Source organism: Betta splendens, chromosome 16 (genome assembly GCF_900634795.4).
Source record: "Betta splendens chromosome 16, fBetSpl5.4, whole genome shotgun sequence".
NCBI lineage: Eukaryota > Metazoa > Chordata > Actinopteri > Anabantiformes > Osphronemidae > Betta > Betta splendens.
Window position 1 is genome coordinate 9,958,783 of NC_040896.2, and position 15,034 is coordinate 9,973,816.

Consider the following 15,034-nt stretch of genomic DNA (forward strand, 5'->3'; position numbering starts at 1 on the left):
ATGTTTTTGTGATACTACACTAATGTCACAAGGTCATTTCTCAATGTATAGCAACCTGGGCAACGGTAAAGAAAATCAGCCTATAACATACTGTATGTAGTAAATTTATAACCTGTTGCTGTTATTTGCAAGTGTGTGTTTTGGATTTGTGAAACTCAGTCTTGCAAATCTAGCTTCTGCTTTCTATACATAGCAGGTCACTTTGTGTCAAGAAGTCTAAAATAAAAAGAACACAACAACCACATTACGAACATTCACTCAAACCCCTCACAGATGTGAGTTTGACAATGAGGGGATAAATATCTAAATGAGTTGGATTAGTAAGTGAAGAGCTTATGAACATTGTCGTCTGAGATTCTTATTGTTGCAGATTAACTGTATTGTTGTGTCCCAGTGCAGGTACTGAGCTTTGTTCTCCCACTATAAACCAGTCTTACCTGTTATTCTCCCTCCCTGCAACTCAGTCTCTCTCTCGCTTTCATTCTCGCTCTCTTGTTCTCTCTGCTGTTTGACCCATCCTACTTCTTGTGTTGACTTGCCATGACTAGCCTCAGGAAAGTTGCTTAATGTTTGACAAATAGGAAGAAGGGCCCTGGCTGCCATATCTCTCTGTCTAAGACAAGTTAACCACGTTCTCGGTTCTCCTTTTATACAAACCATTTGGCTGCCGTTTGGAAGGAAACCTATTAAAATCGGACTGAGGAGCGACAGACACCATGGGTGAGTCAGTGCTGTTGTTTTGTTTATTAACAGAATGGTCTGCGTTTGATACTCTACATTTATGTGTCTTTGATGGAATCAGAAATTAGGATAAAATACAAAGAAAACATCTTTTGACAGCATTGAGTTGTATTGTTTCTGCTTAAAGCCTTGTTGATTTGATTTAAGTATCTTAATTTGACATGCAAAGAACTCTAAGCAGTGGTGCATGAATACTACTGCGAAACTTTGCATTGCATGAATATATTGATGCATTTGTGTTCGCTGATAAATTAGTGAATTCTCAATATGTTTTCACCTACTGTATGAGCTGGAAAAGATAAAAATGTTGTCTGTCCTTTGCTAAATGTTACACATAGAAAATACGTTTGGTGATAAAATAAACTTTTATTGCTTATCTCTTTCCCTTCACTCTGTGCCTGTACCCTTTGCTAGTTTATGTGCTTGGTTTTAAATGTCAGGGCAAATCAAGAGAGACACGAAGTAGACCAGCCTCCGTGCATACAATCTAATTTTCTGCCCTATTTATGGTTCTGCTGTAGAGGTGCTGGTGCTGGTAGACTTCGAGGGCACCATGGCAGACGAGCTCATAGTGAAGGCAGGGGACGTGGTCCAAAACGTCACCAAGGCCAGCGAGGAGGGATGGCTGCAGGGGGAGATTAGAGGAAAGAGAGGCCTTGTCCCTGCCAGCTTTGTCAAGGTTGTTAACACTGTCCACTCAATGGCAGTGCAATGAATCCGTTCTCTGTATTCATGGGGATTCATGTTGAATGCAGTTCAAAATGAGCATGAATGTTGCATTAATGGTAAAATACACCTTCTTTTGGTCTTTCATTTCAGGAAGTGCCATCAGAGTTAACAGGTGGCACCATGAGGGAACCACGGAGCCTTCGAAAACGTACAGTCGACACTTTCTGTTCACCGTTATTCTTTTAAAAACCATTAGGTAGTTCATTTAGAGGAAAGTTTGTTTATTTTTTAGAATTTCTGGATACTTTTTGATAAGTAAACAGACATTTTGCTTTTATGTTGCAATTTCAGCGGTGGTATGGTTAAATGTAAGGTTTACCATAAAAGAATAACTTTTAATAACATGCATAGTTTTCAGAGATGGTGTCAATGATTGCAAATGCTCCATAGTATGTATCAGTGTGAAATTAAACTCAGCCCCTCTGGCCTATGTCAAGCACACAGACTAAAAATAAAAGATTTAATAATGCCATTTATAATAGCACTGGGTTTCCTATTGTGACCATGGTGAGAAAGGCAGTCAAGTGTGAGCAAACTGTGAATATTTGCTATTAGGCAAAACCTAATTATAATGTATAAAACTGTGCAGATTAAAACACTATGTCTTTAAGGGATCAGGCTTTCAAACATAAGTCAGCAGCAAATACTTTGAAGTCTTAACTTGTTGAGACCTGACATCTCTGCCTTTTGTCATGCTGAACATACCATTACTGAGTTCTAATTTTTCCATAACTATCATTATAACCACCAAGGGTTATAATGAACCAAGGGTTCTGACTCTTAATATGACTTTTGATTGTCCTTACAGCAAAGGCAACTAAACAGCCGAGGAAATGCCAAGTAGAATACGCTTACAGTCCCATGAATGCAGATGAGATGGAGCTGGTGGTTGGCGAGACGATAGAAATCCTCAAAGAGGTGCAGCTCTTAACACTGGTGTCACTGCACCAGAAAGCTACTCATTAGCCAAACCATGAATATAAATCAAATTACTCAATATAGAACGGTTTAGGAACCGCCAATAAGTTTGATTAAAAGTTAATATTATCTGAAATTTATACAACAGATTGAAGATGGTTGGTGGATGGGGATGAAAAATGGCAAAGTTGGAGCATTTCCATCAAATTTTGTCAAGGAAATTGTTGTTAATAAAGGTGGGTATGGCAAAATCTTTATGTAAATGTTATTTTATCAAAAAGCATCTAAACTTTGGTTGGTATTCTTTTTATAGAAAACAAGCCCAATGACGTCAAGGGAAGATCCAAGTTGTCTAATGTAGTATTTAATAAGGAGGTATAGCTACTGTAAATAATACTTAAATGTTCCACAAATGCATAAGAAGTATTTTCTGTATAATCACTTGTGTTTTTGTCATTGTGAAGCTCTCTCACAAAGCAAGTGTGAGGAACAAACAAAAAAATGGTAAGCTTTATTATTTTTCATAACTTTGTGTTTCATCATAGTTTTAGATAATGTGCAGGCTAGAAATAGAAAGCTGTTTATATTTTTAATGACATATCAAAAGCAACCAAACCAGTCTTTTATACCTCCTTCAAATATAATCAAGGGACAAGTGGTATTTCCTGTACCAAAATGATTTATGAGAACTAATATAGTTTTATAGTAGCACAGCTTGATGAATCAGAGGGTAACATCAGAGAGGAATATTCTCAGTAGTCTCAACATTTTACAACCTTTATCTCTCAAACTCTCTTAAAAGGTAGTAATGAAAAGGTTGGATTCAAGGCTGAGAGCTTGTTTTTCAATTACACATGTACTATACCATTCAGGTTTTTTCAATGTTAGTGATGACATTATTTTTTACTGCATCTTCTCAGTGGTGGAATATTGTCATGCCATGTTTGACTACAAAGCCAAGACAGAAGATGAGTTGGATTTGAAAAAGGGCGATGTTGTTGTGATACTGAAAAAGGTTTGAGCATGTTTTACTGTTACTTCCTGGCACTGTGTCGGGCATATTTTCTCATGTAGCCATGGCTTTGAGAAATTCCTCCAGGTCAAATTCTTTTCTTACAGAGCTTTTCATGTACAGGTGTGTCATATTGTTTACCCAAACCTGTTGTGTCACTTCCAGGAAATTGTGTGACAAGGTGCACCTGATGACATATGTTAATTTGAAAAATGTGGCAAGGAGTTCAAATTCTAGGATATGATAAATAAGAAAAACTAGCTTGCCCGATAAAAAGCCGTCTTGTGCCTGACCGTTTGGTAACCTCAGCAACAAATGGACGTCCCAAAGGAGAGAACCATGATTAGACTTTCTGATGTGTCTCTAATCTGCATCTGTAGGAAACAGAAGATGAAGGCTGGTGGGAGGGAGAGCTGAACGGGCGCTGCGGCTTTTTTCCTGACAACTTTGTCATGGTGATACCACCAACAGACAGCCTACAAGTGAGTGGTCACACACCCTGCATACTCAAGAAAGAGTGGATCGCTTCACTGCGCTGCCATGAAGCCATGGACAGGCTTCATAGTAATCAAGATTGGCTATACCTTTTCTTATTATTGACAAATGTAAAAGTGCTAAATATATAATGATGATCTGCAGGATGGCTGTTATTTGTGTGACTTTAGCAAGTCTACAACCAGCACACAGTGACTCAGTTATGTCTTTATCATCCTGTGCTTTGGAGTTACTCATTGAAAATCCCCTCGGTGGAAAGAGCTTTGTAAAATACAAATGGCTTTAATTCACAGCCGACATGTTCATGTTTGCATTTCTGTTCCTCTAGTTTGGGACCACGACCCAGCTTCCTGCGCGCAGCAACAGCAAGAAGTTATCAGGTAAGAAAGCACAAGTATTGATTAAACACTTTGTTTCTGGCTTCTGTCAGCTGTTCTGTACTATCTGATTTTGTTTTAGCTAAAAGGTCCAATTGCATTATTAAGCTTAAAAATCGCAGAAATATTAATAGAAACAAGACATGAGCATGTTCCTGACACACAGTAGTAAACTGTTTGTTATTCAATGAGAAATGAGTAGTAAACATATACACAACATATACTCTAGTACGGACTATTTTTGTCTTCACAGCCTTCACACAATTATGTAGCCAAAATTTAATTTCTGTGTGTGTGGTAAATAAGAAAAGGGAAGCATGAATGCATACTGTCGGTCCTAAATAGATGTAGGCATTAAATCTGCAAGCCTCAAGCCACACACAGCAGGATGTGGTTTCTACTTGTGTTCCAACAGAGGAGCTCTGGCTGCAAGTGAACTGTAAATTTAGAAAATTTTCCTACTAACGAGGCATCTTAACTTCTGATAACACTTGAGAGAGAGGTGATAACACCAATGTTTAAAGTGCTCTAAACGTTACCTGATCCTACTGACAATCTGCACCTTCTCATCTTTTATTTCCACTCACAACTATTCGCACAGGAAGTCTCAGAGCATAGTGAGACGGGGGGGGGATGGTTAGTCTGGTCATGTGACCTAGTTCAGGAGTCTTGGAGGAAACAAGGGGGGGTTGGGGGTGAAACGGAGGAGAGCTCTGTCACGGAGATTTGTACAAGAAGCAAGTGTCGGCACTTGAGCTACTACCGCTGTGTGGATAGTTTGCTTGAGAGGGAACGTTGCACAATGCTTTGAACAGACAAGGTAGGCTTCCTGTTCCCATCTGATCCTTCTGCTCATCCAGTCCTATACGAAGCGTCTCTTTTTCTCTGGAGGGTGATACATTAAGGCTGTTGTAGCTCCTAGATTCACTGTGTTTGTATTCACTTAGATGTGGGCTATGACCAGGTTCCTTAAACTTAGTACTTGATAAAAAGCTGAACTGCATAGCAAACAATCACACTTCAGATTCCCACAGCTGTTGCTTCACAATTCAAGCAAAAGCAAAGCTCTCTCTGATAGACTGTTACTTTACGAATAGTGGATGCAGCGGTGACCTCTTCTCCAGAGATGTGAACACCTTTGTCTTGCCATTGCAACTGCTCCTAAACTAGATTACGGTGTATTAAATAGATCCTCTGCAGTTTTCCCAACTATGATTAAATTGTAATGCTTCCCAAGGTCAAGCTATGCAAATACTCCCACAAGCTATTAAAAAAAAACAGAGAGTTTTACTGGCTGTTCTACAGTTATTTTAGGTCATGTCAACAATTGCAAGAATTAATCATCATTGGGGTTAATGGAAACAACTATTTGGGCGTAGGGTAATTCTCTCATTCACCTCTGTTTTAAAACAGACGTTTCAGCAATGGAAACGTGTAAGGGTGGACCAGCAAAGGCGAAAGGTAGAAAGCTTCCTGCCTTTCATTATATTAATATTATTATACTACTAAACAAAAATGTAATATTTCTGTGCATGCCAATATTGTTTTACAGATGATAAAACAGATGGTAGAGACATGAGAAGCATTCCCCCAACCAAAGTCAAGCTGCCATGCATCATCAAGCCCAGCCCACCTCCAGTCAAAGACAAACCTAACAGAGGCATAGCCAAGTAAGTGCTGACTGGCTCTAATGTCGTCTCTCACTACTAATGAATATGCATAACCACTAAAGACTTACCGAGTGTGTGCCCCACCTCACACGCACATGAATAGTGATTAATGTGCAGCCTCTCTGAAGCAACAGGCCTTTAGGAAACGTCAGGAACATTTTCTTCTCCTTAGTCTGGCACAGGGAGCGGCACCTTTAGATGTTAAAGGTTTTAGCTGCTGCCACCAGTTGCTATGGCGTCCTCAAAGAAGAATGCCAGGATGCTTGACCTTTAGTGGCTCAGTGGAAACTCTGGGATGAGTCAGATCAGGCCTAAACAGACGAGAGCGGCCCATTTCCTGTTTCCTGAGCAAACGCACACAAACATACACACACACAAAAACTAAGAAAACAAAAACGTTTCAGTCTTGAAACGGTGGCTAATGGAGAACTAGCCTTTTGTGATCATTTTTTTCCAAGGAAAAAGAATTTTTAGGCTTCTACTAGAATTTGTGAGTACCTCTCCTACTTCCCACCACAAGCATTAAAATATTATTCATATTTCTCACAGAACCAACGGGGATGTGCCTCCTTCCTCACCAAAGCCAACGGAGGAGAAAGAGGAGAAGGATCAGTTTGATGGGCTGGATGTGCAGACTGAAAAGCTGAGCCACCCTACAGCCAACAGAGCCAAGCCCCCACAGAGGCGGCCACCATCAGGCCTGGTCACAGGAGTACATGTATGTTCCGTTTTGTATCTTCACTTCATTATGGACTGAAGTAGGAATAAAACTGAAGGGAGTTGTAACGTGCATAATAAAAGTTCAGACGTGGCAGAAAACAAACTGGTCAACGACATGAGCAAAACTAACTAAACCAGTATATCAGGACATGAACTTTGCACCTTGAGATTATCATTGCAACAGTGGGGCAACTCCCTGCCTTATCTGGCACACAGTAGATAGGTAAATATTTTTCTATTTAGTGGGATATGAGAGACTTCCATGAAGGATTCTTATAACATATTAGGTCCATTTTTGTTGCTTTGTGATATGATTTTACATTTCTAGCACAAGCAGTTTCACTGAAAATAATGTTTGTGTGTCATGGGAGGTCATTGATGTACTCTTCAGTTAAGTTAAACAAGAAAAATTACATCAGAGGGAAAAGAGATAAGATTTTTCGCACCTTCAGGAGATCTGCGGCAGAGATGTGTTGAGATTGTTGTTTAAGGAAGAAGAAATCCTTTATTTGTCATTATTTAAGGTTAGTCTTTGTTGGTAGCATTTGTTTTTAAGTTTGTGGATGAATGTTTTTTGCAGTTTGCCGAAGACCACACAGAAGCAGAAAAAAAGCCACAAACAACAAAATTGTCTGGCTTACAAAAGGTTTGTAACTTTAAAATTTGAATGAATTAACAATTTAGAATAAAGCACAATAAAGTCATTTCTATGTCATGGACGACCACTTCAATCTCTGCAGGGTACAGAAAATCTTGCCTTATCACCTGCAAAGTCTGAGTCTCAAGCCAAGACACCGCCTCCAGTTCGACCGACCCCACCCAAAGTAGCTGTGGATGGCAAAGCTGCAACCAGTAATAATGAGCCAACTATGGAAAGCCTGCAGGCTGAGATCAAAGAGCTAAGGATGGCTCTGGAGCTGCTACAGACACGACATGAGTGAGTTAAACTCGGATATGGAAAACTAAAAGCAAGTTTACTGCATTACATTGGGGCTCAGATGACATGAAACAAGATGGTGAAGACGCCCCCTTTTTACTAATGGATCTGAGCTTTACATGGACAGGTACACACAGGACATGACTAAAAACAAAAATAAGTTTCTTTATTAGGAAGCCAATCTAAACCCCAGACATCTAAGTCTGGGGTTTAGATTGGCTATACCAACATCTGATTTGCTTGGATATGAAATATCAGGGAAGTTTGGATGGTAAACCGAGCCTCAAAGTGCTTAGAGTTACACGCGTTTCCTGACACTGGGGAAAATACTGCCTCAGTACATATCCCCTATGGACATAGTAGGTGTGTGCAGACTGACACCAATGCCTCCTTCCCAAAGTCCTGTTGCTGCACGTTTTTTTGTGATGTGAAGTATCTTAACTGCATTATGCCAAGTACCTCAATCATATTTACATACTCTTAACTAACCATGAACAGCATAGCTGGCATTTTTACCACCTCATCTTTTGTCGACATCTCTTATCAGGCAAGACATGCAGGAAGTGAAAGCGGAACTCAGAGAAGAGAAAGACAAAAGGCTGACGCTGCAGGTGAATGAATGTTCTGAGCAAGCACTGGCTGCTGAATTTTTACCACATGGAAAAACATAGTTCCTTAACATTATGTTACCAATATGTGTCTTTCATACAGGACGAAGTCAGCTGCTTAAAGATGAAGCATTAATAGCAACACACACAGTGGCTGGGCTGACTGACACTGTGACATGCAAGCCCTTGAACTGCATATTAAAACAAGCAGAACATTTTTCTTACTCATGCTGGGGATGGAGAGGACAAGTGAGCTCTTGGGTTATGGTTAAAAAGTGTAGTTGAATCAGTTTACTCCTGCACCGGACTGGAGAAAACTTGTCTTCCAAAAGATCGTTATAGTAAATTGCGTGATGTACTTAATACTAGAAATCACAAATGTTGACCCTATATAAGTGTTGCTAGGTAGCAAATTAATGTTTTACATATTTTGTCATTTTATATTTTTGGCTACAGGTTTTTACTGTACTTTAACATTTATATGATGCCTCAGCAGAATATGTAAAATATGCAATATATGTATATAATTTGAAAATATTCTGATGGTTTTTGTAAAGAACTAAAAGATTATTTTAAGTCATCCAAGGCACAGTGATATCGGAAATGTTAATAAATAATGTGAATTTCTATATTGTAACGACTGATCCGTCCACTAGGAGGCAGCGCCTGTTTGTTTTTTTACATAAAGTTTTGACAGAAGTGACCTGGCAGTAACAGACACTAACTGTAGAGAAGAAACAAACGTTTGATTCAGAACAGTATGAAATCTAAGCTTGGGGCCGATGACTCATGTCATGGTTGGTGCTTTTTTGAGAACAGAAATTTTACAGAAATTGTGGTCACCGTTGGTTTTTAAAGCTTCTTTTTACAGTGAAGTGGAAAAGGCAACCCGTGTCAGTGACTCACTCTCAAACTCTGAGCGTGGTGAGTCATTGTGATGGATGCTGAGAACGTGGGAAGCAATTCAATGAGAAATACTCTGCACACATCATAGAGAGCACTGTTTAACATGGCCATGTTTGGAAGGTCCTTAGAATAAGCCATATAGATTTGGTTTTGGCTCCAAACGGTTGTGGTGGGGTGTTTCTGTGTAAGTCTACTCGTATTCCCCACTAAGAACATGTGGAAAACATCTGCAGCTCATCAGAGAGTGGGTGCTTCTGGAACTGTCATGGGAACATACTATTTCTAAAAACTGTGTTGAATAATGGCAACAAACAGAAGCTCTGTTGAACTGAGGGATATTCCAACGAATGGTCAGATGATACTAAGCTAACTTCAGAATTTAAAAAAAGAGCATCCTTTGCCTAATGTCATAAGATTCTCCCCAAAGTACCTTGACAAGCACTGTGTGCACTAAAGGCACCCTAATAAGTTATAATACACAGCTAATACAAATCTTGGAAAAGATTTTGTAAAAAGGGTCCTGTAGGTCACAGAACAAGATAAAAGCATTATGTCCACTACAACTGTAGAAAATGAAAGTACAATGAAACCATGGAAATATTGAGAGTTCACTGTTGATTACTAAAGCATGCCAGTCTGCCACATTAAAACACATTGAAAAAAGCATTTTGTTATGAAGCCTTATGCTGAGGGAAAATCAATTTAAAATATTGCTTTATTTTTATTCATTTATTGTTGGACTGTTTTCTACTTTTTGTGTCATAACGGTTTGACCACTATGACAAGTTTTATAATACTTAACAGTTTAAATAACAAGTTAGATACTGCAATATCACATTTCACAATATGTTTGTCCTTGCTAAGATCTTTCCCACGCTGTGTTGTGGTTTAGATTTATGGCTTTTCCCGGCTTTTCCTTGTGTTGACTTAATTTAATTGATGTATTGTTTTAGAACTCTATAATTAGTATAATGGTACAATCTCTTGCTTTTAATTAGATGCCTATTTCAAGAACTTCCTGCAAAATGAAAAGGAAAAACAAAATACTGAATGCTAGACTTAGTAAAATATATTTTGGGTGCTATGATTACGAGACAGATGCTATTCACAGGAGGTTTATACAAATTGCACAGCTATTTTAGGGAATTCACACATTCAATGGCAGTGATTTCTGAAAAGTCTTGACCACACGAGAGGCTCATCCAAGAGGTCAACACAGTAGACTTCAGTGTGGGCTCCATCTCATAACAAAGCAGGGACCCAAGACAAACGTGAATGCTCCACCAGCGCTGGGTGTACAAGCAGTATGTTCTTCCATGAAATGCTACATGAACCTCACAGCACAACAAAGTACAGCGATACTAAGGGTTCGGATTTAGGTTGGCCAACAGAAAAATGTGGATACCTGCCATTCCCTGCCAAGTACCGAGTGTATTTTCCTATTGTACTGCTTTATTGACATGCCAAGAATTCATACTTTTATGACTTTTAAATGACCAAAACCCCAAGATTGACTCGTGATAATGTCCAGTACAAATATTCAGCCTGAGCTGGCAATTCGGTAAGCCTTAATTGGCAGCCAAATAATACAGTATATTAGCTGGCCAACACACATGGAACAGACTTAACTCAATTCAGAGGTCATATTAGCCATCAAAGCTCTGATGTCAGCCCCTACAAGCATGAACCAAGGTATGAAAAGTGAAATTGTAGAAGAACCCCCATTAGTTCGAACCAAAAAACACACAAAGCAAGCACAGACCCGAAGTAGCAGCAGAATGCAGGTTCATTAAAAGAAAGCAACATACCGTTAACGTACAATAGCCAGGAGAATAAACGTTAAAATCAGTCTAGCCTGTGTGAGACAAAAGCCTTGCAGATGTTCTAATGAAGCCACTACAGCCAGCATATTCAAATAATCATCAGGCGTCACCAGCATGTTCACATCTCTGTAAAGCAAGTAATATGCGTCCCTGCTACAGTCCACAACCAATCTACGACCAATCCTGCATTCATCAGCAATAATTTATTAGGCCCATAAAACCATGATCAGGTTCTGCTATTTGCAGATTAAATAAAAAAAAAAAAACTAATTTTTATTGCAATGGTAACACAAATAAAGTACTATAACATATACATATAACCAATATTATAGTTGAAGCGTAGATTTATGGAGCCAGCATACACATTGACACGTTAGCAACTCTGATTTGGACAAAAAAATGGCCCATTAGCCGATTCGCTTCAACCAAATTGTTAAACACATCCACTATACATATATGACTCGAGCAAATGGCCCCAATAACAAACAGTTTAAGTTCAATAGGCACCACTTTGACAATTTCAACAAAAACCTTAAAATGAAAACAAACGTACAATCCATGTGACTGTCTAAAGCATCCCAACATGCAGATAAACAGTAGCTTACCGTGTTAGCATGAAGAGCTAGCACCTAGCTTAGCGGCTGGGGGCGCTCCAGCGTCGACAACGGCAGATGGGAGGACACTTCCCGCCAGGAATGGCGGCTGACAACGGCTGAACAGTTGGACAAACGGAAAGACCGGCGTGGATAAGTAATGCTAAAACTTAGTTTATATTGTCTATTGCTTACAAACACACTTAAGGAAAGGAGTTCAATTCTAGCTGCTAATGTTGTGTTGCTGTGTGCTGATAACAAACGAGTAGCAAACAGAGTGAACAGGTGTTCAGTGATTAAATTCACCGCCTTCCAGAGGGTGCGCTCGATTTGATTTACTGCCCGGGCCGGAGGTGTCCACGTGACTTGCCTTTAATTCTGAGCAGTTCATTCACAAGGCGGTGCGTGACTCCAGAGCCTGTCACAAGACGAATGTTCTTAGCAACTTTTATTATAAAAAAAAGCATTTATTTAAACAGTTAATGAGACACAGAGACGGAAAACACGATGAAGAATGGCCTTTCCATTAGACACGCTTACAAATAAAGGCTTTCTCGTTTTAACCAGAAATTACACACCAACATTTGTCGAACTTTAATTGTTATAAAGAAATACAAGAGAAATTTATTTCACCTAATACTTTAATTCTGCCATTTCCTTTTGTGGGATTATCCCTGAAGCCACAGGCATCAGTATAATGTTCTCATAGTTTAGAGACTCCAAACCAAAAGTCTTCTAATTGCATTTTAAATTATATTGTATGTGTGACTTAATCCCAAAATGATTTATTTCAGAAAGGCCTCTCGTGTCCTGAACAGTTTTCCTTGTTTGCAGTAAACATTTTTATGGCAAACAAATCTGCGCTGCAGCACACGGTGCATGCATTGCATTCGGATGTGTTATAAATCTGTGCATTTTGGTCTCTGTGAGCACCTCACATTTCACAATCATACTGCATCTTCTCCACGGGCCCGTAGGTGAACCAGTCTTTAAAGTCATCTTTGGCTAAGGTTCATGTAGTTAAACATAAGACAAGAAGTGCAACATCACATAGTTCAACTCTTTCAGAGCCAAGTTAATGAAGAGCGCCATCGCTCTGGTCCGCTTCTGCAGAGCTCGGCCTCTTTTAGCCTCTTAGTAGTAGTGCACCCGTCCAATGGTTCCCGTTCCTGTGCCCAGGACATCAGGCTGGCCGTTCCTCCAGATCTCGCGTATGATGCGCTCCCGCTCCTCCAGCCGCTGTGCCCGTTCCAGCTCCTCAGCCGAGGTGAACACGTTCACGCTCAGCGTCCCGTCCGACTGGCTGGTGCCGTTGCCCAGCGGCACGGCGGCGCTGGGCAGCGGCACGGGCGTGTCCACCTCCACCTGCTCCTCGTCTTCATCGTCCTCGCTCTCCTCGTCCTCCTCTGTGACGCCCTTCGGCTGCTTCTTTTCGGGCGTGGATGGGGCGACGTTGGTGCGCGGCTTGCAGGAGATACGGATGACGAGGAGGCAGAGGGTCAGCACCAGGCCGAAACACACGCCGAGCACAAAGTACAGGCCGAAGCTCTCTGGGTTTGCTGAAGAACGGACACCAGAAACAGATGTTATTAGAGTAATACTCATTATAATAAACACTGGTTCAGTGCTGGGCTGTGGAACCTTACCTTTAATATGTGCATATGCAGCTATACTGTTGCTCAGGAGATCCATTTCCTTTTTCTTCGCATCCATGCTGGGATTGACTTTGTTCTCCACACCTGAAAACACCAAATATTTCATGTTTTATTTAGTATAACGTAGACATATAATAGAGCCAGACGTGTTCATAATCTCTTTTCAGGTGCTTGAGGTCTGTGTAATATTTCCCAAATGTGCTTGTATTTCAGTGTTATTCTATGCGGCGCCCGGATGTCAAAGCCACAAACCACAGCGCTTCTTCACAGGCCTCTGAGTGGGTGGGACGAGGCCTCTGAGTGTCAAACAACAGCTCGCCTGTGTCCTCCTCAGGCACCGGCTTTACACGGGATCATCATAATGCATTTGGCACATGGCCGTCCGCCTCTGGCCGTTCCCTCGGAAGCCTGACAGCCCTCGATTAATGAGGTCAGGAGTCAATATGCCAAGTAGCTCAAAGGACTCGTTCCTGCCGGATGGGACCCGCAGGTCTGTTTGTGAAGCACACAGGAAAAGGCCAGCGTGCTGTTGACTTACTGTATGTGTGCTGTTTGGACGCTGTGTGCCTGACATTCAAGCTGTCTGTGCTGCATCCTGTCGCTCCAAGAAGCTCCATTGTATTTTTAACCTTTCCTACGCGCAGTGGTGACTCAGAGCACTCTCCTTTAAGGAAATCTAATTGGATACAAGGACAGTTCATCTTGATTTCTCCTTCGGGTTGTTCCTGGTTGTTTGTTCTTTTAAGCAGTTACATTGTGTAGTGCTGTTATAATGTCACCTTCTCTCAACAAACAACGCTGCATCACATCTGCATGAATCCAGGTGTTGCCTTTGCCTTCGCACCAAACTGGGGTCATGCTATGCTGCATTTCCTCCATTAACCTTCACCCTCCTCCTCCTCCTCCTCCTCCTCCCCGCAGCCTTTTTCTTCTGACTCTGGCTTTTCTCCTCCACTTTGCCATTTTGTTAACAATTTCCACCTCTGTAGTTCGATGACGACAGACTGGAGTTTTCAGCCACAGCAGAGAGGCAACTACAGACTAGAAGGAGGTGCCTGTAATCCTACCAACCCATGTTAGCACCCCTTTAACATGTGCTTCGTGTTGTGGCCGGCTGTGAAATGAACCCTCGCTGGCGCTGGTCATGTGACACAATGACAAACTATAAAGCCGTCCCACTTTAACCTAATCAATAAGTCGAGCAGCATGTGCCTCAAATGAATTCTGTGAATGTGCCTAAAGTGCATAAACCATGTTTTATTTACCTCCAAGTTGCACCCACAGATAACTTCTGTCATGACGTGAATACCTCAACGATTTATGTAGCTTTGGTGCAGACTTGTTAATGCAGTCTGCAATAAAAGTCGGCCATAAAGCCACACATGTGTAAACCACATGCAATCCAGTCCACTTATGAAGTTAAACAGAACAAACATTTTCACTGTGAAATAAAAGTATACAGAAAGCAGGGCTTAAATATAGAATACAACTCACCACAGAATGAAAATTTGGACCGCGTCCTCAGTCCCAGCTCATAGTATAGTTGGAGATAGATGTAAAGTGATCACACCCGTCTCTCCTTCGCACTCTTGCCGTTGGATCGGGGTTTGTGATCTTTGGTCCTCAGGATGAACGGTTCATTTGGCCTCCCTGAGACAAGAGCAAACACACACAGACGTCAGGCTACATTAGACCCAAAGTCACCGAGGCGTCTGCAGTGCAAACAGCGACGGGCCCGTGGCAGGGATCCAGAGGGCGGGCGGGCTTTTCAGGCCTCTGTGGTTCCACCGCTGTTCCGAACCCACACAGGGTAAAATGAATGGAAAAGCCAAAGAATGCAGTAACAGTAA

General features: G+C 41.0%; 2 protein-coding genes across 3 annotated transcripts; one reads left to right on the top strand and one right to left on the bottom strand.

Moving 5' to 3' along the window:
- The first annotated feature begins 534 nt into the window (after nt 1-534).
- sh3d21 (SH3 domain containing 21) lies at nt 535-8,834 on the top strand. Of its 2 annotated transcripts, XM_029128577.3 has the most exons (17): nt 537-720; nt 1,263-1,420; nt 1,561-1,618; nt 2,279-2,388; nt 2,537-2,624; nt 2,702-2,763; nt 2,853-2,892; nt 3,309-3,403; nt 3,781-3,882; nt 4,224-4,275; nt 5,686-5,733; nt 5,825-5,942; nt 6,492-6,660; nt 7,243-7,308; nt 7,403-7,599; nt 8,147-8,210; nt 8,311-8,834. In XM_029128577.3, exons 1-17 carry the CDS (start codon nt 717-719, stop codon nt 8,341-8,343), a joined length of 1,464 nt encoding a protein of 487 aa, XP_028984410.1. In that variant the 5' UTR covers nt 537-716; the 3' UTR covers nt 8,344-8,834. The 2 variants fall into 2 exon arrangements, with proteins under 2 accessions (XP_028984411.1, XP_028984410.1); XM_029128578.3 differs by lacking the exon at nt 5,686-5,733 and having other exon boundaries at nt 535-720.
- A 3,126-nt stretch (nt 8,835-11,960) lies between these two features.
- eva1ba (eva-1 homolog Ba (C. elegans)) lies at nt 11,961-14,816 on the bottom strand. Its single transcript, XM_029128579.3, has 3 exons — nt 14,679-14,816; nt 13,176-13,268; nt 11,961-13,088 (listed from the first exon to the last, which is right to left on the bottom strand). Exons 2-3 carry the CDS (start codon nt 13,240-13,242, stop codon nt 12,664-12,666), a joined length of 492 nt encoding a protein of 163 aa, XP_028984412.1. The 5' UTR covers nt 13,243-13,268; nt 14,679-14,816; the 3' UTR covers nt 11,961-12,663.
- Between the last annotated feature and the right edge of the window lie 218 nt (nt 14,817-15,034).

Bases quoted from the DNA above. Each gene is read 5' to 3' on its own strand.
- sh3d21 (XM_029128577.3), top strand. The intron at 4,276-5,685 runs GTAAGAAAGCAC...GTTTTAAAACAG, and splicing joins CAACAGCAAGAAGTTATCAG to ACGTTTCAGCAATGGAAACG. The intron at 5,943-6,491 runs GTAAGTGCTGAC...TATTTCTCACAG, and splicing joins CCTAACAGAGGCATAGCCAA to AACCAACGGGGATGTGCCTC.
- eva1ba (XM_029128579.3), bottom strand. From the start codon at position 13,242: ATGGATGCGAAGAAAAAGGAAATGGATCTCCTGAGCAACAGTATAGCT. The intron at 13,089-13,175 runs GTAAGGTTCCAC...TCCGTTCTTCAG, and splicing joins TGCATATGCACATATTAAAG to CAAACCCAGAGAGCTTCGGC.